Source organism: Hemitrygon akajei, chromosome 23 (assembly GCF_048418815.1).
Source record: "Hemitrygon akajei chromosome 23, sHemAka1.3, whole genome shotgun sequence".
In the NCBI taxonomy this organism is placed as follows: Eukaryota; Metazoa; Chordata; class Chondrichthyes; order Myliobatiformes; family Dasyatidae; genus Hemitrygon; species Hemitrygon akajei.
This window is the reverse complement of record NC_133146.1, coordinates 45,183,122-45,209,287: the sequence shown is the minus strand read 5'-3', so window position 1 is coordinate 45,209,287 and position 26,166 is coordinate 45,183,122. Positions and strand designations below refer to the sequence as shown.

The 26,166-nt window shown below is 40.0% G+C and overlaps 1 protein-coding gene across 1 annotated transcript in view; it reads left to right on the top strand.

Annotated features, from left to right (window-relative positions):
* tcerg1l (transcription elongation regulator 1 like) overlaps positions 1-26,166 on the top strand; it is a 589,782-nt gene that overhangs the window by 460,170 nt on the left and 103,446 nt on the right. The window contains exon 10 of the mRNA XM_073027558.1: positions 1,566-1,701. Coding sequence (XP_072883659.1) covers positions 1,566-1,701 — 136 coding nt within the window. The remainder of the gene's footprint in view (positions 1-1,565; positions 1,702-26,166) is intronic.

The window sequence follows — 26,166 nt, the reverse complement described above, 5'->3', positions numbered from 1 at the left end:
CAACACTTAAATTTGCAGTCATTGCAGTCATTACAGTTATCTTTCAGAAATGTCCACAGACTAAATACGTTTATCCAAGAACATCCTCTTGTCAGATTTTGAATTAGATGAAGTTACTTCCATCAACTATTTTAAAGTTCAAGCATAAAAATATAGGAATTCTTCACTGAAAGTTAATTACAGTCCTGTTGCCGATGTGGTGAACCTGAAAATTAAACAAGGCACATTGATGTTCTGGTTAGCCTTGATGGAAGAGGATACAATAATAAACACTATCTAATTAAAAGACTAAGTTTTGTGGCAATATAATGAATTTAAACGATGTTAATTTAAACCATTGCTGATATAAATAATGCATAAAAATGCTGATGACTGTAAAAGCCTGCTGTCTTGATGTTCATATTGTAAATGTACTAATGCATAATATATAGGTAACTGAAGAACTGTAAATGTTCCAATAAGTGTATGCCAACACTAGTTTGATTTAGATTTATATACATATTTACACTTCAGTTACTTATACTGCTTTGGTGAACACAATTCTGGAAATTCACTTTTAGTGCTAAACTTAGTTTTGTGCAGTTTATATTGTAATGAAATGGCCATATTTTCTAAAACAAATCTTTGAAAAGACTCCAATATAAATAACTCCGCTAAAGTAAAAGGAAACCAAATAGCAGTGAATATTGTCATCTTGCCTCCTCAGTTTCAAATTTCATTTTTATTCTTAAAAGCGTGTGTTCGGTTGACAATGTGTAGAGTCCAGTCTATCTACTTTTATGGGAAAAGGTACTACCAATTATGGGGATATAAATGCGGAATTGCTTTTACTCACAAGCCTGGTGAATTTTGCACCTACTTAAGTCAGTGCTGAAATAGCATTGCGGCAGTGGGAGTGATTGATTGTGTCTGACAAGCTGCAGGAACTTTCATCCCGATCTCCTGTAACTGCTGAGAGCTCTTGGAAATATTCTTCAAAGTTTTATAATTAGTAGCCACAATATGCATTCCTTTCCAAATCCTTGTAGTTGAACAGCTGATGCATCCGCATGTCCATGGTACCCCGTCTCATGCCAATTAGCATTATATTACTTTGGATTGCTTCTTGAATGTTACTTTGCAGCAAATGTAAAGGCTATGAGAACATTACATGTGACATTTTTATGCTTCAGTTTTAAGCAACTTATTTGCCCTACTGGGTTACTTGCTTTTGTTGGAAATTAGCTTTTAATTCTTGTAGGCTCCAGAGCAATTTTGTTTTTTTTTGCTTTTGTGGATCATGTTCTTTTTTTAAATATAATTCAGAAGTTTATTTTACCATAAAAAAGAAGATAATGGCAGTGTTGGCTCATACTCTTGGTTTCTGGATATCCTATGTCAGTGAATTAGTGTAACATGAAAGAACCAAGTTGTGATTTCCCAAAATAAGACAACGGCTTGCGAAATGCTGCTAAATAAGCACATCTTCTCAAAAACGTAGAATGGTTTCAATAAAATACTGTTTCTAAAAATAAAATTATATAGCCATTTGTGAATTTTAATCAATATTATGAATCTTTTTAAAGAACTGAAGAGCCAGATATCGCTAATCCAGAAAAAGAAGAAATGGATGGGAAAAACCTGGGAAATACCCCACACAGAACTGTCGTCCCCTTGGAAGAACGTATTAATCACTTCCGAGATATGCTTCTGGAGAGAGGGGTAAGAAATCTTGCAGCATACACAAAATTGATGTGTATAATTTGTTTTAATTACTTGTTAATTTATAAATAATCATTCATGTTTCAAGATGATACATAATGGCTTCAATATAAATGAGCAATTTCTGTCCAACTGAAATGCTGTAAGTGATGCATTTATTTCAAGATTCAACGTTCAAGATTGTTTGATGTTGTTTTCTGTGCACAACTATGAGGAAAATGAAATTACTCCAGATCCAATGTAGCACAAAAAACACAATAAATATAACTACATAAGATAGATTTTGTATATAGAGTTTAATTGTATGTCTATAAAGTGACACTAGGCTGTACCTAAGGTGACTAATGGGAAATACAAAGTAGTGCTGGAGGTGTTGATCAGCCTTACTGCTTGGGGAAAGTAACTATTTTTGATTCTGGTGATCCTGGCGTGGATACTATTTAGCCTCCTCCCTGATGGGAGTGGGATAAACAGTCCATGAACAGAATGGATGGGATCTTTTATGACATTTCTGGCCCATTTCTCGACGCGTGTCCTTAATGGTGGGTAGGTTGGTGCCACTGATACGCTGCGGGAGTTTTGACTACTTGTTGTAGAGCTCTCCTGTCCACACACTGCAGTTTCCGTACCAATCAGTGATGCAGCCTGTTAGGATGTTCTCTACCATGCATCTGTAGAATGACATTGAGTATGGATGTGAAAAGTCCAGCTCTCTTTAGCCTCCTCAGAAAGCAGAGGTGTTGTTGAGTTTTCTAGACTGTGTAGGATATGTTCTGGGTCCATGAGATGTTGTGTGTGATGTGCACTCTCAGGTATTTAAAACTGCTCATAATTTCCACTGCTGTGCTGCCAATGTAAAGAGGGGTGTGAGTGTGCAGGTTCTCCTGAAGTCGATAACCATCTCCTTTGTCTTGTTGACATTGAGGAGGAGGTTATTCACCTGGCACCAGGCCTCGAGCTCTTCCACCTCCTCTCTATAGGCTGTCTCATCATTGTTGGTGACGAGTCCCACCACTGTCGTGTCGTCAACAGACATGATGATATGATTGCACGGGTGTTTGGCCATGCAGTGATGTGTGAGTAGAGTGTACAGCGGTGGGCTCAGCACACACCCTGGGGGGCACCCGTGCTATGGATGATGGAGAGGGAGGAACGGTTGTGCAAGTGACTCTCTGAGATCTGTTTGTTAGGAAGTCCAACACCCAGTGGTGAATTTAAACCAAGAAGTAAAAGTTTGTTCATTAAAGTTCTGACATAAGTGTCCATGTTTTTCAGGTGTGTCTGGGCTAGGTGAATGGCAGATGCAATGGCATCTGTCGTAGAGTGACAGATTCACCTTTTTCAAGAATTGATTAAGTCATTTAACAGGGAATATGTCATTCATAAATTATTTCCAGCTATCCCTATATAATTCCAATAATTTAGTGACTGAACAGTGATGAAGGAAGCTTTTTACTGCAGTGTTTGTTGATCTTGCATACCACTGAAGAATGTGAGTATTACATACATATTGTAGACACTTGCACAACTATGCATTTTGTTTGTAATATGCTAATGACAATTCAGTTGTCATTTACGATGTCATCTTGATAATATTCTCAAAACTGTTCTTCATGATCCTAACTCGGAATTGTAACTCTGTTGGAGATAATGAGGTCTTTGAGGGGACACCGCATCTTCATGGACCAAATAGTCAGCAAAATTACTTTACGTGCACATTCTGCAGTTGCCTGCACAGGATTCAGAATCTCCAACACCCATCTATTAGAGATGAGGTGAGGTGTGTCTCAAAATCACCTTGTTGATGAACTTAATGTCTTACTTCTATCCTGAAATGTCACACTTCAGAGGCCATGTAAAAGAGCCTGAGAAACATGCCTCGCAATCGGCAAATTGGTTCAGTAAATCCCCTGCGTCTACATCTTAGAATGGAATTAATCTTTTCTGATCGTCTGAGATCGCAGTAAAACAATTGTCACTTCACTCTTTGACGTCTCCAGCGGAAACAGTGTGACTGAATCATAAACTGGAGCTTTCTTGCTATTGGCTAATATCCACTCTAATATTCAAACCTTCATGTAGGAAGATCAAAAATGCACTGCTCTGAGAAATATCTACTCTCACTTATTACTAAGTAATGATATAAAATACTTTAATTAAACTGAATTTGTGAAGGAGGGCTGTCAGGCTAAGACTGGTAATAATTTCCAATCTGGCTATCCTCCATCTGTTTCTTCAATTCCCCTGTGTATCTTTCAGTGACTTAAAAAAATTGCCTTCCTTTTGCTTAGAGAACTAATTGTCACCACTCCTTTCCACCATGTAACAAATGAACCATCTGCTTGAGCCTGCGCCTTCAATTGGTAGACTGTTTAAGAGTCCTATGACAATTAGCGCCAACGTGATCCAATTAGCATTCAAGGTTTGGGATGGCATAGTAAAGCGACTGTCTGATAGCTCCAATAACTCGGGTCCCATCCTGACCTGGGGTGCTGCTAGTGTGGACTTTGTACATTCTTGCTGTGGCTTTCCTTTGAATGCTCCATATTTTTATCGCAGAAGCCACAGTTAATTGCCCCTAATGCGTAGGTGAATGGTAGAATCTCAGGAGGCTTGATTAGAATTTGGTGAGAATATTGGAAAGAATATGGAAGAATAAAATTCAATAGATGTAAGTGGTTGTTTGGTGGTCAAACATAGATTCAGTGAACTGCAGGAACTGTTACTCTTTGGCTGTATGAGATGATCTTAGTATCAGCTGTCACTTTCAGCAGTAATGGTTTGCAGCATGTTTGAGTTCCACAAATGGGAAGTTATGCGCCTGTACAGCAGAGGTTAGACACTGGGTTTGACAAGTATTCAAGAATTGGTGGCTGGCAACTCATCATTGTGCGGGTTAAGAAAGAGACGTACTGCAGCCAGACACAGATGCATACATTGGGCATTAAACTGCATCCATCAAATAGTAACACTGATTAAACAAGCAGCTCAATGTGTCAGATTTTGCAACATTTTTGCCAGAAGAGCTGATTGCTGGACCGTCTCCTGTGCTGCTGTCAAATCAAGAAAGACAACACCAGTCACCGGGAGTAAATGATGGACTGTAATGAGGTGGAAGAAGATGGATACCCTATCAGATCTGATGAGTCAGTTGTCACAGGGACGGAATTTCGGAGAAGCAGTTCAAAGTTCTCCCTGCTGTCAGCAGCCTTTTTATAGTGGGCTGTTTCTATTTCATTAATCCTCTTGGTGATGAGGGCAGTGTTTCTGCAGCCAGGTGCTGAATTTCATTCCACCTCCTTGATCATGTAATGTCACCGCTGTCAATCTTTTTCACGGAGAAACACATTAGAAATTGATACCATATGCAGCTGCCAGGATGATTTTGTATTCTGGGTTTATTTCTCTAATATACTTGTCAATAGAATCTCAATATTATTCATATCTTAGACAAGCAAGGACAGGTGACCCGCACCACACTCAAGCTAGGTGCTCCCAAGCTATGCATTCAGAAAGGACCCCTCTTCATTCCGTTCTCTGACTGTTCATTCTATGCTTCCCTATCATCTTCCTTGACTTGTTGCGGCAGTAACATTTCAAGTTAGTGCTGAGTCCTCATGTTGGCAAGATTCTGAAATGTATTTATTGAAATACAACATGGAATAGACCCCTCCAGCCTTTAAGCCACACCACCCAGCAACCCTTCATATAACCCTAGCCTAATTATGAGACAATTCACAAAGATCAATGAACCTACTAACCGGTACGCCTTTGGACTGTGAGAGGAAACAGAAACGTCCAGAGGAATCTAATGCATTCCACAGGGAGAATGTGCAGACTCCTTACAGCTGATGTTAGATCTGATCTCTGAACTCTAACACCCTAAGCTGTAACTGCTATGCTGCCGTGGCACCCAGCAGCAAGCTGTGAAGCACAATGTCACAGTTCAGGGTGCCCCCAGTCAGCCCGTGCACCAGAATCACGCTTTGAGGATTATACTAGCACTCACTACCGCTTCGGTTGGTCCCTGCACCCTCCTGCCGAGGAGTGAGCAAGAAAAGGAAGAACCAGGGAAGGTGGAGATATTCCTGTCCTCTGAAAGCACTGCAGCAGCTGAAATATGGCAGGCATCAGGGGCAGCCTAAGATTAAAATAAATTCCGCAGAATTTTAATCTCAGTGTCACCCCAGACATTGGACAGTTAGGCTGGGAAACTACTTGCAATTCAGATAGATACAGGGTTTGAAAAGAGAGGCCAGTGTGTCACAAGATTGCCGACTATCATGACTGAAATCCTCACAGATCAACATGCCTATGATGTTTGTTGATCTCTACTCCAGGTGAAGAAGATGAATTTCCCTTCCCTTGAGAAGAACATCAGTGAGATCCCTAATGCAGTGGTGAGCTGGGAATCTCGATGCATGGCATAGATTCACTGCTGCCATTTGAAAGGGCTCAGGGAAATGCCAGTCTTCACCAATTGGAGGTTGTATTGGAGGTGAATTGCAGATACTTACTGGCTTTTAACATCAGTGACCTTCAAAAACTTTGCCTTTGAATACAGTTTCTCGGAGAGCTTGTGTGACTTCATGTGGACTCTTACTGTGTGGGCAGTAGTCTTTCTCCCCCAACCCCACCTTTTCTGCTGTATCTTGGCAGACAGAAGTGGAAAAGTGAGATTAGTGCTGAGGATGTGGCTAATTCACAGTATCAGACATAACTATTGTAGCCACTGGAAGCATCCAGAGTTACATAAAAGTGATTGATAACCATTTTAAATGGTGTAGGTGCTTTGCATGGAGTGTAGTTAAAAGTTGGTGACTGGTAAATGACCCCACAAAGAAACATATAACTATTGTACCTAACAGTTTCAAACAGAGCATTGCACAAGGAATGGCATCCACTTTTAGCTGATTGGAAAATTGCTGAGAGAAGCAATGTAGTTCAAAGTTAATTAATCTGTTTGCATATCCATATTATCCACCAGCTGGAGGAAGTAAAATTAGTCTGCATTTGAAGTTCATGTCAACCAAAGAGCTCCACGCAGATACTCTGAAAATTTCTACCCAACTCTATTAAACACCCATCAGCACACAGCCCCAGTGGGTAGTGACTGAAACATGGTCCAGGAAGCTTTTTACTATAATGCTAATTATACGCATCCTGGACATCAAGTGACCTGACCGAGTCATCAACAATGACGTCTTTGCCCGCACCCAGATACCCAGCCTCTTCACCCTGCTCCAACAATGCCGTCTCCGCTGGCTAGGCCACGTACACCACATGTCAGACGGGAGGATCCCGAAAGACCTGCTGTACCGGGAACTGGCCTCCGGCAAGAGAGCACAAAGGCGACCCCATCTTCGTTTCAAATATGTCTGCAAGAGAGACATGAAGTCACCGAACATGAACGTCAAGAGGCGGGAGGACATTGCAAGCGATCGGTCTCGCTGGAGGCTGGAACTACGCAGAGGTCTAAAAAGAGGAGAACGGAAGCTGAGGCTTGCTGCTGAAGAAAAGCGCACTCGCCAAGAAAACAGCACCAAGACAATGCCGGAGGACAGCGCCTTCAAGTGCAGTCACTGCAGCCGAGACCGTCACGCCCGTGTGGGCCTCTACAGCCGTAACAGACGCTGCTTTACAACATAGACTGAAGCAAGACTTTCCAGGCGCAGATCCATGGTCTCGCGAGACTAACGGCTGCCATCAAGTATCAAGTAAAAGGGTCTCACTTGCTATGGCTCAAGCTTGTTGGAGATTTGTTAATACTACACTTATTCTAGACACCAACACAATAATGCATTTTATTTGAAATAGACTGATGAAAATACAGTCATCATTTACAAAATATTTTGATTTAAAATGTCTCATATCTTTCACATCTGAGATGTTTAATATTTTGTTATTTGTCATAAATTTGACTTTACTATTTATTTTTAAGCAGATGCCTAACAGTCAAGAAAACTGATTATTTAAATTACTTGCCTTCAGAATGGCCAAATATAGATATAATTTTGAGCTGCTACTGAGCAATAGCCTATGATGTTATTGAGAATGAAAACCCCTGGGCAATGAAGGGCCTGGATACATTACAGTTGTAAAATTGAACAATAAAGAGAGAATCTAATTTCCAAATTAATGCTATGTAAATGTAATATTGAAGAAGAATGAGAAGAATTCATATGTGTGTATCCAATGTTGAATGACACATTTGTCCTTCTCCTGGATATTATGCTGAAAAATAGATGCATCTCTTGTTATACATCTGTAGCTATAAGCAGAGCATGCCATCTGTTATAAATTTAATTATTAATATATAAGGCTGTACAAGATACAAGATTTTTTAAAAGTTTAATTTATTCATCAAAAGTATGTTCCTTAATGTGTATTCAGTACTTTGATATTAACTTTGTCACCTCTAAAGACTAAACATTATCCACTGTGCTTGTTCCCTATTTCTACCATTAGTAGTTAGCTAATTTACTACTTTATTACTGCCCAATTCAATCTAACATCTAAAAGCAAGATATGACAAGTATAAAGAACTGAAAAGAGAGAAGGTCTTTTGGAGTATAGAATGTGTTAGTGGGTACTAACAAGAGAGATCAGAAGATCAAAAGGAGGCATGAACTATCAATAAAGAAAATCCCAAATCTTTCTATAAGTACATTAAGGACAAGAAGATGACTGGGAAAGAGCAAGGGCCAAACAAGAGAAAATCTGCAGATGCTGGAAATCCGAGCAACACACACACAAAACTGCAGGAACCCAGCAGGTCGGGCAGCATCAATGGAAAGAAGCACAAGCCAACGTTTCAGGCCAAAACAAGTAAAGGGCGATTAAATCTTAAAGTGACAACATGTTTGAAGTCAGAAGATATAGGTGAGGTTGTAAATGAATACTTCTGTATTCACTAAGGAGCTCATTGTACCTGGGGAATAGAGAGAGAGCAACAGGGGTTATTAGACAGGAGTAAAGTTGGACAAATCCTCAGAACCTAATGGAGCCTGATGACACATCCTGGGCTGCTACAAAAGAGATGATTGGGATCTGAACAGGGACTTGTAAAACTTCGCTGGCCACAGGTGAGATGCCTTATGATTGCAGGACAGGAAATATGGTATGTTTATTCAAGAAGGGCAGAAGGAATATGTCTGATAACTACAAGCCAATATGTCTACATAATTGGAAGGGAAGTTTGTGGAAGAAGTCCTGAGGAAAAGAATTAATTTACATTTGAAAAGGCAGGGATTAATTAGTGAGTCAGCATGGTTTCATAAAGGTAAGATCCTGTCTGACTAATGTGATTGAATTTTTCAAAGAGGTAACAAAATATATTGATGTGGGCAGCAGATATTATTGAGGCCTCTGACGACGCCCCACGCGGGAGATGGGTATTAACGACTAGAGTCCATGGGATCCAAGGCAAGTTGGCTAATTGGATCCATAGTTGGTTTGCTGCTCGGAGGCAAAAAATGATGGTGAAGAGCTGTTTTTCTGATTAGAATCCTATTTTCAGTTGTTAACCACTGGGACTTGTGCTTGAATCTTTACTGTTTGTCATTTACGTTAATAATGTTGATATGAATGTAGGATGTACGAAAGGTAAATTTGTAGATGGCATGAAAATAGGTTTTTTTATAGTGAGGATAGTTATGTCACAGGAATATAAGAATCTATTGGTAACAGAGGCAGAAATCAAAGCATATGGAATTTAATTCCACTAAGCATAAGGTAAAGCACTTTGAAAAGACTAATAAAGGACCTAATGCAATGAATGAGGGAATATTGAATAAGAGAGGGACCTTTGTATAAATCTCACAAAAATGGCAGCCTAGGTATACAGTTTAGGGTGGTTAAAAAGTGATTAGGTCTAGTCTTCATTAGCATGAGCATAGAATATGTGAGCAGGGTACAGCTTTATTAAAAATTGCATTGGTCACAGCTTAGTTTGTTTACCTTGTAGAAGATTGAGGGGAAATTTGACTGTGTCATAGAAATCATGAAGAGCATAACCAGAGTAGATAATAAACCTTATCCCATAACAAAAGTAACACATTTGAAAAGGACTTAAGTCTAAAGTAAGAGGTGGAATCTGAGGAAACGTTTTCACCCAGAGAATATTGGAATCTGAAATGCACTGTCTGACTGGGCAGTGACAGCAGGTACTCACACAACATTTAAGCAATATTTACATAAGTACTTGAATTGCCAAAGTGTGGAAGGGGATGGACCAAATGCTGGTAATGAGGATTAATGAAAATTGGTAACTAATTGATTGGCTGAATACTTTGTTCCTGTGCTGTATCATGAACATCATGAACACTTTGGAGCAAATTCCAGCTATAAGGTTTTTGTGCAGAGGTTGTACCCCTCTTGGCTTTACTAAACCTCTGAAGTTAATTACTCTGTATGGGTTCCAATAACTGCTGTTTATTGAAAACTAGTTAGGTTACGCAAATCATTTATGGAAAAGCCCAGACCACTTGGAACTTATATAACTCCACCTATTCCTGCTAGAAATCTACAGCCTGGCTTGATAATTCAACAATATTTCTCATGATTACTCCCTGATTATTGTCTTGATATCCTTTGATGGTTTTGTGCAGAATACATTTCTTTCTGCTGTACGGGGGGTGGGGGGGGGGGGTGAGGGAGGTTTCATTTACTTGGTATAGTTGTGAAAGGGATAGGGTTAACTTTAATTTATTTCTTCAATAGGTTATTTCACCAATGACACAAAGATGAAAAGGTTTGATATTGATGTGGGCATTATGTGATGACTAGCTGAAACTCCCTAAAGTGCTTTAATACTTGAAAGTAGGAAAAGAGAGCCCTGATAAAAAATGCAACCGATCTGAGTTATCATGAAGTTTATTTCCATCAGGGACTCAAGGCAGACAGTAGCAAATCATTCATCCATTATGCAGGCTGCCTGCTTTTCCTTCCCGTGCCAGGCAGGACCTAATTGACTGGTAATGGTAGCCGGATGTCTCCACTGGTGCAAGAGTGCAGTTTTCATTGAGACTTTGGGGGATCCTCTTGGCAACAACCCATTAGAAAAAAAACCTGAAAGAAAACAAAATAATGGTCTCAAGACAATATAATTTAATTGCTTTAATTTTTTTGGAGAGGCACTGAGCTCTATACCCTTATACACCATCCTTTGCCATGGCCGACATTATTCAGCTTTGCCAGATATTTTGTTCCTGTCTGCTGGAATTAGTGACATTCCCACTTCTGGAAGTCCAGGTGTGCACTGCTAAAATCGTCCCCAATTTGGCCTTGCTTCACCCTTTCTCTCTGGCTGCACTGCCCGCTTTCACTGCCCAGTGCCAAGTGCAGCTTACTCTAAAGCCCTCAGAGCTTCTCTGCAGCTTTCCTTTAAGCAAAGTGAGCAGAGCAGAGAACAAGATTTGAATTTTTATGATCACCTGTGAGCTTTGTGATCTGATCGGCTTTAACCATTCTCCCATGTGCACACTCCTACCCACAAGGTAGCTGTTTATTAATGTTGAAATAGTCCGTGTTTTGTAACCCTTCAGGTAATCTCCTGCAGTCTGTTGAGTTATTTTAAACATGCATTTAATGATACCTTTTTAACATTAAATAAATGAACATAGTGGCAGTGCAGGCAATCATTGTGAGGCATAATGTATTGGTTGTGAAGTGCATTCATGGCTGCTGAGGAGAATGAGGAATTACTGGATAATTGGTACATATAATGAAAGGTATTTTTGAGAATGTCAGTAGGGAATTTGAATAGAGAGTTTTTAAAAGGTGTTATAGGAAACCCATCTAGCTGGTAACAGCGACAACACTAATTAAACGAGTATCAAGTAGAAGGCTGTTCAGCATTAATAAAAAAATTCCCTTTATAAATTCCTTTATTACTTTCCTTATATTATAACTATATAAGGAACTTCAGATCTTTTGCACTATTTCAAAGTGCTGTCAGGCACTGATGGCCAGGTCCACATACCCCTCTGACTAATGAACAATCATTAGTCCATTTTCAGAGATGCCATCTGAGATCCAATGAAACCAGGATGTGTCAAAGTATTCAGTCATTATATCCCATTAGCAATTCCCCTGCAACTGATGTTAGACTAATAGGTCTGTGTTATTTTTCTCTGTCAAACAACGTGGAGTGAGATATCACTTTTCTCCAGTCTGTGGAAACACTTCCCATAGACTAGAAGCAATTTAAAATACCACGAGTAAACGATCTGCAGTTTCCTAATCATATCTGAACATTGCTGGTGAGACACCAATGGATTTGACTATCTTAATTCTTGACATTTGTGCTCATACCTTTGAACATGGGACTGCATGTATTCTTCTCTTTTGAATAACATTATCACTCCAGGAGAGTTATAATTGACAGTTAAAAATCTTTCAATGGCCAAAATTTCGATGAAGATTCAGACAGTAAATAATTGAATCAATATAAGTTTTAAGTTCTATTGCTGATCTGCTGGTCAGATTTGCAGTGGTGGACAATAATTGGTTTTGTGAACATGAAAACACTTTTAAGTTCTATGCCAGTATATAGTAATGATATTTTCATGGATCTATCTGCACTTGAGACATCAGTTTCTCTGACAGTCCAAGAAAGCTCTTTTTAAGGAGTAAAATCATCTTTTCTATATTTGGGTTATCCAACTTTTGTATGTTATGAATTTGAAGTCTCAATTGATCCAAATAATTGCTTGCAACAAGAGTGATTTGTATCTGATTTTATCCTCCAAGCAGCTGTATTGATTTTCCAAACAAGGCTGTGCAGATGACACAATTAAATCAAATGGGATAGACAATTAAAGTAAATCATGTATCCTAATAAAAATAAATGAATTCTCCAATTTCTGATGGATTTCACAGCAATTACACTGCTGAAATGTGTTCTTTTTCTTTCTATCTTCAAAGCTTTCAACCATTTGATAAATCCTTTGATCAATCCGTCAGCATTCTGATAGAGAAAGAGCTGTGTTTTTACCTTTTATTCCACAATTTTGCTGTATAAATGAAGCAACAAGACAAATTAAACTATGTTAAGATTTTGAGCTGCTGTGTCTAACATGATATGATAGTTAAATCTGAGTCGTCTGGAGCTCAGTGTGTCTGTCTTGGTGCTGGTGGTTACACCTGGTATCTGTAACATTCTGAAATGTTCATTCATACTATCCATTTATCAACTGATACCTCTCCCTGCCCTCCCTCTAATATGATAAAGCTAAAGTTTAATGAGTTAGTAATGAATTAGAATTTTCCCCTTCCACTTCCCTCTCTCCCTTCCCATCCTCGCCCCTCTATTTCTTTCTCATATTGATGGCTTACAATGCTTTATTGTGTAATTCTATGGTCCTATTTATCTCAAGTAACTTAAATTTCCAATGTAAGCCTCAGATCAATCAAAAAAAGTGATTATATCTAACTAATAATAAACAGTAATTATTTTGGGAGAGGGAGCACAGGAATTGGGGGCATGCAATTAAGTCACGCTTTCTAATTCTCTCTTGACTTGTTTAAAGAAATTCAAAAATCACAGCAAATTGTACACTGCTGAGATGCAAAACAGTGGTGTTCAACAAGATGGTTAATTGGAGATGCATCTGAGAAGATCATAAATAAAATGATTCATAGCCAAGAACAAAAGGTCAAAGTTTTCCAGAACAAATAGACTTTGTACTAGCTGGTTAATTTTTCCTAAATACAGCACTGTGCAAAAGTCTTAGGTACCCTAGCTATATATATGTACCTAAGACTTTTGCACAGTACTGTATTTGTCAGCGTGGAGTGGAGAGAGAGTGTGTAAATCTGGCGGGGGCAAAGGAAGTTGGGAATGGCCAGGATGGAGCACCGCAAGAGGAGTGTAGGACAAGTGGCGGAGAAGGAGTGGCAGGGCAGGGTGGGGGGGTGTGGGTGCAGACCCGTCCAGCTCTGAGACACCAGGCAACGTAATTTGATTCCAAGCAATTGGTTTATTGATCATTACAGAATGTCCCTCTGGTGTTTCCCACTCCTTCTGCTCTCCCTTTTCCTTTCCCAACCATTATTCCCCTCTCCCTGCCCCCTCCCCACTCTCAGTCCACAAGAGAGACTAATATCACAATCAGGTTCATCATCACTGTAATATATAAAATTACTACAGTAATGTGCAAACGTCTTGCTAGCTGTATGCAGTATATGTGCCTCAGACATTTGCACAGGACTGTAGTTCAATAATGAAGTATGAAAAAAGCTCTTGAGATATATTTTTGCATAGTGGGAATACATTTTTGGATCAACAATCTGCTAGAGGACCTCAGTAGATTGAGTAACATCTTGCAGGGGTGGGGAGGTGGTAAGGGAATTGTTGACGATTCACCTCGAAACCCTGCATTAGGAGTATTTGTTCTATCGTAACTTGGATTTTGCTGTGAATGTCAATTGTTTAGGACACTGATGGCATAGAAAAGCACAAAACAACAAAACTTCTTGACAGCAGTTTGTTGGGAAATCTATGACTGAACATCATCATGGTTCCGTCTGGATTTCAGCAAAAGAAGTGAAGTTACAGCAATTCCCCACAACATATGATGGGAGAGTCCACTGCCAGGTTACAACTGGTAGAGAAACATTGCCTTGTTCTTTCAGGCAGGGAGGATTTGCTGTCAGCAACAATTCTATAACAGTAATTTATTTGAAGTAGTTGAAGTAAATTCAAGTGCATTTTTAAATTTAAAAACAACATGAAGTTGTTGCTCTTTTAATTGTTCCTTTTTAATGTTAAAAACATTCACAGTTTTTAGATAATCTTGTCAGGTGACTATGAGGCTAACTGGCAACATTATCTTTTACAATTTTCTGCTGCGCACCTCTTAAAAAGGTGTCATCTTCTGTGCTAAAGCTACAGTGAACTTGACATGAACTCAGTAAATAATGTACCTTTTAACTATATAGCTACATTTCTGACAACCGTAGTGAAATTCTGCACATGCCTCGACAGAACAGTGGTTACATCCAGCAGAAGGTTTTGTCCACAGGACCTACACGCATCATAATCTAATTTAAGAAACCACTTAGATCAAGCACAATCTCATTTGATAACACTGATGTCCCAACATGAACAGGAAACTAGACTTCAGCTTGTAGACACAAGATCACATGATGGCATTTGGTTTTCTGATCGCAAAGTTCTAAACACAAATGCAGATCTTAAACCCTGTCTGACTATGGGTACACTCACTAAGCCATTTCTGCCATTTGGATGTCTTCACTCACGTGATGTTTCTTCCAGATACCTTTCCACACAGGTGGTGTAAACACTTAAGGGGACAAGTTCCCAGTTTCCTACAATTAATGCTTTAAAACTGTCTCTTTGAGCATACAAACCTTCCAATTATGAGCAGATCAGATATTTAATGTGCAAAATGGAAGTATCAATCTGATCTGCAAGTTTCCTTGAACTAAATAACTCTAGCCAGTATCATCTGGTTGGCTTCATGCCCAATTAACAGAACCCCCTTGTCTTAGACTGCATCTCTTGAGAAGTCAGCCCAGATAATGAGGCTATCATTCTATGCTATATAGATAGTGCTTGATTTCAAAGCTGTCCTTTTGACTTCAGACAGATTATTACTTACCATTTACAGTAAAAACTGAAGACTGGCTCCCTTTTACAGCAAGAAGCTAAACAGAAATATTGGTTGGAAATTTAACTTACTTAAAAAAAAAATTCTCTGATCTTTAGAAATGTCATCTGCTATGTTTAGAAAGTTAAGGTTGGCTAAAAGGAAAGTTCTCCCCACCACCCGCCAGCCTTGGACAGTGAAGATCCACAATAATATTCATCCACCCTACCCTGGCAATTGTCAACATTTCGTATTAGAAGATCAATGGCTTAGCAGAGATACATGCTGATTTCCAGTTCACTAATCTCCTGATTGCCTCAGGCATCAATTTACCCTGTCCCTACCTTGCAGCATGAAGTTTAATGGAAATGATAATTAGCTATGGGTTGGTTTACTCTGAGAGGTATCTTTCATTTGCAGATTACCCACAAAACTCTTCTGGGTCACACAACACTGCTGCATAAGCACCATTGCTGAAGAAGTTTCTGTAGATATGCTAATCTCAAAAAACGAGCGAGCTGGTCTAAACTGCAGACAAAAACTGACAAAGTTAGCGCAGATTTTCTCATAGGTATCCTCAAACTTTTCTAAGGAAAAGCAGTGTCTATAAGGAAAACTTCCACTTAATTCACCAGTTGAGAGAATACAGTTTTTTTTTGTTAGATTACCTTGTCAGCTCGCCAGACCCTCTCCAGTGTCTTTGTGTTCTCACTATCATTTCATTGGCAAGTTTCACAGAGCTTTGGAAGCCCAAGTGCCCAGAATTGAGCAGAACAAGTAATTAATACATTTAGTTGGAAATTTACCTCTCCCAAGGAGAGTTATACAATTGCAGCTTAGTTGGCTTTGATTATGTACTGAGGATGGTGGGATCAAATCATATTTTTGACAGCCTAGATTGTTTATAGATTTAAAATCCTGATCCAGTGCAAAAAGTACCATTTATTCCCCCTTCCACGCCCCCCCCCCCCCATAATCCGTCCTTCTATTCCCATGAATTCCTTCAATTTCTAACCTTGTAATCTGGCTGTGAATTCCTTTGTGACTATTAGCACATTTTTTATCTGCTTCAAACTAGAACCTGTGACTTGATTTTAACCTTTTCTCCCCTCATTGTCCCCTTTATACTTTCTGTGCTCTTTCTCTCTTTGATGTTGCATGTTTCTTTTAATTTCTTCCACTTCTTTTGAATCTGTATCCTAACCTTTCAGCACTCTTCCACCTTCCTTCTTGTCAGCTGCCATTCCAGGCTTGAATTATTCTTAGATAAACCTATAGAGACGTTGAGAAGTACAGCTCAGAAAAACAGGCCCTTTAGCCATTCTAGTCCATGCTCAAAGCATTTAAACTGCCACTCTCATTGACCTGCAGTCGGGCCATAACGCTCCATACCCCTACTATCCATGTACCTATCCAAACTTCTCTTAAATGGTTGAAATCGAGCTCGAGTGCATCACTTGTGGTGGCAGCTCATTCCACACTCTCACGACCCTCTGAGCGAAGAAGTTTCCTCTCATGTTCCCCTTCAGGTTCTATATCCCTCATAATTTTGTATACCTCTATCAAATTCCCTCTCAATCTTTTACATTTTAAAGAATACAGTCCTAACCTATTCAATCTTTCCTTTTAGCTCAGGTCTTCCAGACCCGGCAACAACTTTGTGAATTTTCACTGTACTCTTCCAACCTTGTTTACATCTTTCCTGTAGGTAGGTGATCAAAACTGCACACAATACTCCAAGTTAGACCTCTCCAATGTTCTATACAACTTCAACATAATATCCCATCTCCAATACTCAATACATTTATTTATGTAAGCCAATGTGCCAAAAGCTCTCTTTATGACCCTATCTACCTGAAATGCCACTTTCAACAAATGATGTACCTGGTATTCCCAGACCCCTTTGTTTTACCCACTGCTCAGTGCCCTACCATTCACTGTGTAAGACCTACCCTAGTCAGTCCTACCAAAGTGCAAACCTCGCACTTGTTTGCATTAAATTCCATCAGCCTTTTTTCAACCCATTTTTCCAGCTGATACAGATCCTTCTGCAAGCCATGATAGCCATTCCTTGCTGTCCACTACACCCCCAATCAAATTTGATAATCCATTTAACCACATTATCATCCAGTTTGTTGATATAGATGACAAACAACAACAGACCCAGCACCAGTCGTTGCGGTACACCACTAGTCACAGGCTTCCAGTCAGAGAGGCAAACCTGTAATATCACTCTTTGGCTTCTCTCACAAAGCCTATGTCTAATCGAATTTGCTACCTCATCCTGAATGCCGAGCGACTAAACCTACTTGACCAGTCTCCCATGTGGGACCTTGTCCAATGCCTGACCAAAGTCCATGTAGGCAACATACACTGCCTTGCCTTCATCCACTTCCCTGATAACTTCTTGAAAAACTCTACAAGGTTGGTTAGACATGAACTACCACACACAAAACCATGCTGACTATCCTTAATCAAACCATGTCTATCCAAAGACTTATATATCTAGTCCTGTAGCATACCTTCCAATAACTTTGTCATAGCTGATATCAGACTCACCAGCCTATAATTTCTTGGTAGGTGTTTAGAGTGTTTTTTAAACAGTGGAACAACATTGGCTATTCTCCAATATTTTGTTACCCCTCCTTTTGCTAAAAGGATGTTTTAAATACCTCTGTGAGCGCCCCAACAATTTCTGCACTTGCCTCCCATAGAGTCCGAGGGAACACCTTGTCAGGCCTTGGGCATTTATCCATTCTGATTTGCTTCAGGGTAGCAAGCACCTCCTCCTCTGTAACTGTACAGGGTTCATGAAGTTACTTCTGTAGACTCTGTATCTGTCTCCTGAGTAAGCACAGATGCCAAGATTTCATTTAAGATCTCCCCCATTTGTTTTGACTCCACACATGGATAATCATTCTGGTCTTCCAGAGGACCAGTTGTTTCCTATTATGCCTCATCCACCAAAGACCCATTGAAGGACCTACAAATGTTTGTATTATTACCTTCTCAGGCAGCAATGCAATGTTTTCCCCTCCCATCCCCTGTCCAATATTCTTCCCCTCCTCACCCCTTTCCACTCTCTGCACTGATTACTCTTTCTGTTACTCCCTTGTCACTCATTCCTTCCTGCTGATCCCCTCCAGGCACCCATCCCTGCAACCACACCTGTCCCTGGACCTTCTCCTTCACTCTAAACAGTACTTCCAGGTGAGGCAGTCCCTCATATGTGAGTCCATTTATTGTATATGGCCTCCTCTAGTGAGTGGGACATAATGTTTCAGTGAGTGTATGATACGTACAGGTTTAAGTGTAAAACATATAGATTATAAAACAATGCAAGCCAGTGTAGCTGTTATCAAATCATACCTCGGTACTTCTCTGGTTTCTGAAAAATGCTTTCTTCCATAATGCAACTTAGCTTGATCCAACTCTCCTCCCTCTCACATAAAATGTTAATATTCTATTCCCTGCCCGGATAATATCTCAGATTTATCACTGTGATAAATTTGGCATTGGATTTGTTCCCTTAGCCTTAGTTGATTTAAACCTCTGTAGTCATTCCAGAAAAAGTACAAGCAACTTCGCTGTGCTCCTATTTTTGTCAAAGATTTCTTCCGATAATCCACACCATACATATTCATCATCACCCTCCAAGTGCATTGGTTCAGAGGCTTATCAACTGTGCCATTCAAAGACGAGTATTTTCTGATAATTTTCTTCTGTGGAAGCTACTCCACTGGGCTATTTACAACTGTATGTCCAAATCCCCAGCTTTCTGGGCCCTGTACTCACCAGAGTATTTCCATAGCTATCCCCATTACATTCTCACCTCTGCCTTTGACAGCCAAAGTCACAGTAAAAATTTTGTTTTCTTTCACCATGGGAAATTCCCTGACTGATTCCTGATCAACAGCATCCTATGCTCATGGGTCCTAAACATTTATGGCAGATAATAGGTCAGTCATTTGTTACTGCCGAAATTGCTCACGGTCACGGAATATAAAAAAGTCATCAGTGGCTGCTGCCTTCCCCTCCACATAGTCTTCTTCAATCCTCCTGCCTGTTTTACTTCACCCTTATCAAGAACGTGTACGAGGTTTGTGGACTTACACTAAGAAAGAGGCTTTATTTTCAGCTGCGTCCGCCATGCTGGAACAAATATTTTTTTCTTTGTCAAGATTCAAAATGTTTTATTGTCATTTTCCAGTACACAAGTGTAAAGGAGAATGAAATAATTGTTACTCTGGATGTAATACAGCATAAAAAAACACTAAGAATAAAGAACACAATAAAATATACTGTAAGTATAAATACATTAGATTAGCTTATATATAGTACATAGACTGATTCAATGTACATAGTGTGATACTTATGTCCAAGAGTATACAGTATGTATATAAGGTGCCTTTGACAGGAAATGATATTGTAGTGGTTGGTGGTGGTGTGTGCTAATGAGTGGAGATGTTGACCAGCTTTATGGGTTAGGGGAAGTAACTATTTTTGAGTCTGGTGGTCCTGACGTGGATGTTGTTATCCTGATCCAGAATTTAATTCTCTTCATTGTTTCTTACCTATTTATATTTATAACAAAATGGGAAGATAGTAGAAACAAATTGTATTTATGTGGATGAAAGTATTACACAAAATTAATAACCTAACATTTTATCACAAATTAATTAAATCCAGTTGTGTAATTGAAAATCATTATTCTTCCTCTTCACAGCAATTCTGCATTCTGCAGTGACAGGGTAGGCCAGCTTGGATCACTGCTATGACTGCTGAGATATTTTTGGCTGGGATCGTTAGGGTTCTGCTAGTCCCAGTGCAGAGCACTGCATCTGTACGAGACAAGATCAGTTTTTAGAATGTAAAAGACCAAACTGTTGACAGGGGCAGTGGGTGACAGCAACTGAAAAGTGGAAGCATTTTCAGCAAAGCCCTCATCACCATATCCCATCTCTGCACAATTCCCATCATGGCCAAAGCCAGGTGTGTAATTTTAAACTTCATCTTCAACATGTCCATGCCCTCTGCACAGACTAGCTTTGATTTGCAACTGGCCATCATTGAAGATATTCCCACGAAGAACTATGACTATGGGTAGAGCAATGGAACTGCTGTTAGAGCTAATGTTGCCAAGTTATAGAGTCATATGGCGCAGAAACAGGCCCTTTGGCCCATCTGGTCCATGCCAGCCAAGGTGCCCCATCCAAGCTAGTTCTACTTGCTTGCATTTGACCCATAACTTTACAAACCTTACCAATCCATGCACCTGACTAACTGTCTTTTAAAAGTTGTTTCATGTTATTTCACCTGCGGCAACCTCTTCCCCAGCCGCTGATTCCAAATAGATACCACCTTCATGTTAAAATGCTGTCTTTCAAGATCCTCTTAAATCTTTCCCCTCTCACCTTAATCCTATGCCCGCCAGCACTTGAACCCTGGGTAAAAAGACTGAGTGCATTCAATCTATCTATGTCCCTCATGAAGTTATACACCTTTATAAGAACGCCTCTCAGTTTGCTACTCTCTGAGGAATAAAATCCTAGCCTGTCCAGCTGCTCCCTATAACTCAGTCAAGTTTATTGTCATTTCGACCATAAACTGCTGGTACAGTACACAGTAAAAACAAAACAACGTTCCTCCAGGACCCTGATGCTACCTGAAACAACACAAAACTACACTAGACTATGTGAGACAGCACAAGGCTACTACAGGCTATGTAAAACAGCATAAAAACTGCACTAGACTACAAACCTGCACAGGACTACATAAAGTGCACAAAACAGTGTGGGGCACTACAATAATTAATAAACAAGACAATAGGCACAGTAGAGGACAAATTACAATATAATAATAAATGATGTCAATGTCAGTCTAGACTCTGAGTATTGAGGAGTCTGATGGCTTGGGGAAAGAAACTTGCACAGTCTGGTCGTGAGAGCCCGAATGCTTTGGTACCTTTTGCCAGATGGCAGGAGGGAGAAGAGTTTGTGTGAGGGGTGCATGAGAGGGACTCCCTCAAGTCCTTGCAGCATCTTGTAAATCTTTTCATGTACTCTTTCCAGTTTAGTAACATCTTTCATATAGGTAGCAAGACACCTAAAACTGAACACAATACTCCAAGTGCAGCCTCAGCAGCATCCTGTACAATCACACCTTGATCTTCCAACTTTTACACTTAATGCCTTGAATTATGAAGGCCAACATGCCAAAAGTCTACTTCACTCTGTCTACCTGTAGGTGAGTGAACGATCCTGCATCCTACCTGTGCAATCTCTGTCCTTGCCTTCACCATCAGCCTTGATTACCACTTAAAGGTGTGTTATTTGACACATTCCCTCTCTGTACCATGTTTACATTCCCTCTGCCTTCCACACCCCCATATCCCTTTGCTTGCTGTTATTAAATACTCAATCAGACTTACTTACTTCACCTCCATCGTCCCGCTGCCGGATGCTCTCCCAATTCACCATTTACTTCCCCGCTTACAATGTCACTCTCTTTATCTGTCTTTCACAATGCCTAACTGAACCATAGCATTTACAAATGTGAGAATGTAATAATAGAAGATAGACATACAGCATTGTAGGGGTCCTTCAGCCCATGATGTTGTGCTGATCTTTTAACCACTCTTAGAACAATTTACCCATTCCCTCTTGCATTGCCTTCCATTTTTCTATCATCCATATGCCTATCTAAGAGATAAATGCCCCAAATGTACCTGCCTCAGCCACCAGCCCTGGCAGGGCATTACAGCCACCTAACACTGACTGTGTAAAAAATTATCTCTGACATTCCCCAACACATACACAATGGCGGAGGAACTCAGCAGGCCAGGGAGCATCTATGGAAAAGAACATAGTCAATGTTTTGGGCTGAATCATTTCATCAGGACTCTATACTTTCAACCAATCACCTCAAAATTATGTCCCCTCTTATTAGCCATTTCTGTCCTGAAAGATAGAGATTAATTGTTGACAGATCCAGAGAAGTGAGCTGGTTCTTGCTCCATTGGATCGTAGGATGGTACACCCTCAGACTGAGTTATGAATACATGAAATTAGAAGACTCCGTGAATGATCTATGAAATGAATTGGAATTGTTAAGATCAGAATGTTTTGGGTTATCATTATGCACAAGATCATGGCTGCCCTCAAGTCCCTCTGAGTGAATGTGTTTCACAGGAGGCATTGGCAACATTGAAGGAAGACATCATCTAATTCCATGCATTCTAGTTTTCTTCAACAACTGGTCCTCTGCAGGTCTGGTCTGAGATGGCTGAAGAAGAATCTTTGGTCTCTTTCCTGATGCTCTGTTCCATTTCCAATGTATGAAGGAGGAAGTGATATATGGAATGTCTGAGCAGATGGCATATTAGAACTGAACATTCAGCCTATTCTTCTGTGAAACTTAATCTTACCTTCTTCCGCCTATTCTCCTGTTCCATACTCTTTTGTAGTTCCTCAGTGTCTCCAGAAAATTCAACGGTTATCAGGAAGACAAAAGAGGATGTTATTTAACCAAATAGTGTGACATTTTTAACAAAATGTATTAAAGCAAATTTAGAAATATATTTCAGATTGATAAGGAAATTATAACCTCCAATAATTTAGTTTTATGGTATAATGGCTGTGGGTCAGAGATGGCTTTGAAACATTGCAGGCCAAATTCTAAGTGCATCTGCCATCTGGATGATCAAGACTGTAAAATTAACTTACATTTATTTAAATTAATAATTTTGACAACTGAATATATAAGCTATCCAACATCCAGAGCCAAAGTAAAGTCAAACACGTTCATGTCCAGGATTCATTATTCTTTGAACATATCAAGTGGAGTCTACCACATTCTCCAGTTAGTGGGAAGCAAGAAAATAATTGAGAATATCAGTCCAGCCAATCTCTCACAGTTGTTTATTTGTGTGATTTGGCAGAAGATGAACATTGTTGAGAGAGCCAAAATCTGAACTGCAAAAAAAGCATTAAAAGAGGTTTCATGATTGATTTAAAGTATTCCAAGTCATAATTTTAACAAGACATGGAATATGATGCAGTGGTGAATGTTTATTTCTTACAAGGGGGTTCCACAGTAGCATAGCAGTTAGATTATATTATAGTTTGTGATGTCAGAGTTGAGATTTCAATCCTGGTGTCCTCTGTAAGGAGTGTTTGTACTGCATATTTTCACAAATAAAACGGTGGAGGTGTTTTCTGTTTAAGAAGAGCAGTAGCAACTCATTTATTTGAACACCAAAAACTGAACACCACGTGTAATAAAAATCCTTTATGTAATTTTCTCATCATGTCAGACCAGCCTCTTAAAGTGAACCCCAACCCAATGTCAGTGGTTGTGAATTCTGTACGTTTCACCAATTACATTACGCTACACAGGCCACCCCAGAATTCACTAAAACCAGCATTGTGAGCCTATCTGGAGCTCAGGAGAGCCTCCTGGCTCAGGTCCTATATCCCCAGGGTGGAAGAACGACAGGTGCCTCTGGCTCGTCCAGAGGTGTGCTGACACGCTCATGGTCATGTCATGACAACAGGGGCATGGTCGCAGAATCCTCCAAATCTTGGTGGGCTGGTTTAAGGCAATCGACCGAAACACGTTCAGGTGTACCGTCTTATCTATGCAAAAAGTATTTTCTCTCTGTTCCAAAACATGGAACGTGCCATTATAAGGGGGCCTAAAGGAATATTGGTGTACATCAGGTTGGACAATATCTAACGAGATGGAATGTAGGTCAACAGGAACCCAAGCATGCTGTTCGCCATGATGGGAGGTAGGAATAGGTGGAAAGAATTGAATTTAGGAGTTGCAAAGGAGGTCCCATGTGTAACATTGGCCACTGTAGCATAATGTCACCTATCGATCTTGATGCTGTTGGCAGACTCCAGCAAGGTCTCTGTTGTGTCTGTGCAACTACATACAATTAAACAAAGGTACGCATGTGGGAGTAGCTTTAACTGGTGTATTCACATTGCAGAAAGAGAGACTGAGAGAACAAACAGATCAATCTGCATGGATTACAGTCAATAAGTAGCTAAGGGGAGTCATTGTGCTAAAAGAAGTAGATCCATACATTACAGTTCCTCCCCCTTTTAATGTAACATAAAACTCTATATGTAACAAAACATTCCATTTCCCTTTAACAAACCATATTCAAGTAAACATACTTTCACAATAACAGTCCATAACTAACTTCATTATACTACAGGTTCATTTTTTTTGGGTGGCACTCTGTTTCTTTCAGGATAGCACCTATGGACTGGAATCAGGTTTGGCAGATGTCTTGTGAAAGACAACTTTCTCTGTTGCAGGTGTCACATTGCTGTTAGTGACGTGATCATCACCAATAAGTAAGTCTGGTGCCTGTAAAATGTCCATCTTGTTGGATGCATTCAACTCAGGTGTGCTCTTTGGCGGAGCGTCCAGTATCTGGTCCGCATGACATCTCCATGTATGATCTCTAACGTCAGTGGTCCAGTTCTTGTAGCTATCCTACTGGGTGTCCATTTGTCTTCTTGGTAATCAAGCGCTAGGACTTCCTGCCCAATCTCGAAGCTCACGGTGGATCTGTGCATTGTTGCATTCTACGCTCATCAGTAACCTTGAAGCAAATGCAACTGGACATTCAAATCCTTCTTTCATAGTGTATGACAAATAGATAGATAGATAGATAGATAGATAAATGGCACCAGTGCCATAAGGGGACGCATCACATGCCAGTCTGATGAGTAGTGATGGGTCATAATGGGTGAGCAATTCATCTGATATTATTAGTCTCTTTGTTTCCTTGAATGCCCTTTCACATATTTCTGACCATTCCCACTTTGCTCCCATCTGTAAGAGTGCATTCAATGGGTACAGCACTGTAGCAATGTTTGGGAGAAACCACTGGCAGTAGTGTACCAGGCCCAAGTATGACCTGAGTTGTGACACATTTTTTGGTTTGGTTGCCTGCAGCACTGCTTCAATCACCTCTTGAGACTTCTGTAAGCTACGCTTGCCAATGACATGGCCACAATATATGATTTCATTCTTGAAAAACTCACAGTTCTTTCTCTTTGTGTGCAGACCATACTCACTCAGCCTGGTAAGCACTTTATCAAGATTCTGGAGGTGCTCTTCATCATTCTTGCCAATCATGATGATGTCATCAAGGTAACATTATGTTCTTGGGATATCTTGGAGCACTTGGTCCATTGCTCTTTGCCAAATTGCTGGAGCTGATGCGACACCAAAGATGAGATGATTATACTGGAGTAGTCCCTTGTGAGTGTTGATTTTGAGGAACTTCCTGCTTGACTCCTTGAGCTCCATTTGCAGAGAGGCTTGTGACAAGTCAATCTTTGAAAACCTCTCCCTGCCTGCTAAAGATGCAAAAATGTCTTCTATTCATGGCAGGGGTACTGCACAGTACACAGCACAGGGTTGATCCTCACTTTGAAGGTGCCACATATGCAAACAGTTCTGGCCTTCCATTTCTTGATTACCAGGACAATAGGCATGGCCCATTCACTCCGCTCAACCTTGGAAAGAATGCCAGATGCCTCCAAGCTCTGAAGTTCAGCAACCACTTAAGACGCAGTGCGTAAAGCACTGGACGCACTTTATGGAATCGTGTTACTGCTTCATCCAGTTCAATTCCCGTCTTCTTGTCTTTGAGTTTACCAGCACTGTTCTCAAACACCTTTTCTTCATTAGCATTAAGCAGCTGTGACAGTTTCTGGTTAGTGCTGCCATTTGGACTGCCATTGCCTGTTGATGTCGCATTGAGAGCTTTGCTTGTGGGAAAGTTGAGAAACTAATTGAAGAAGCTTATTTGTCCTCCAATTCTTGC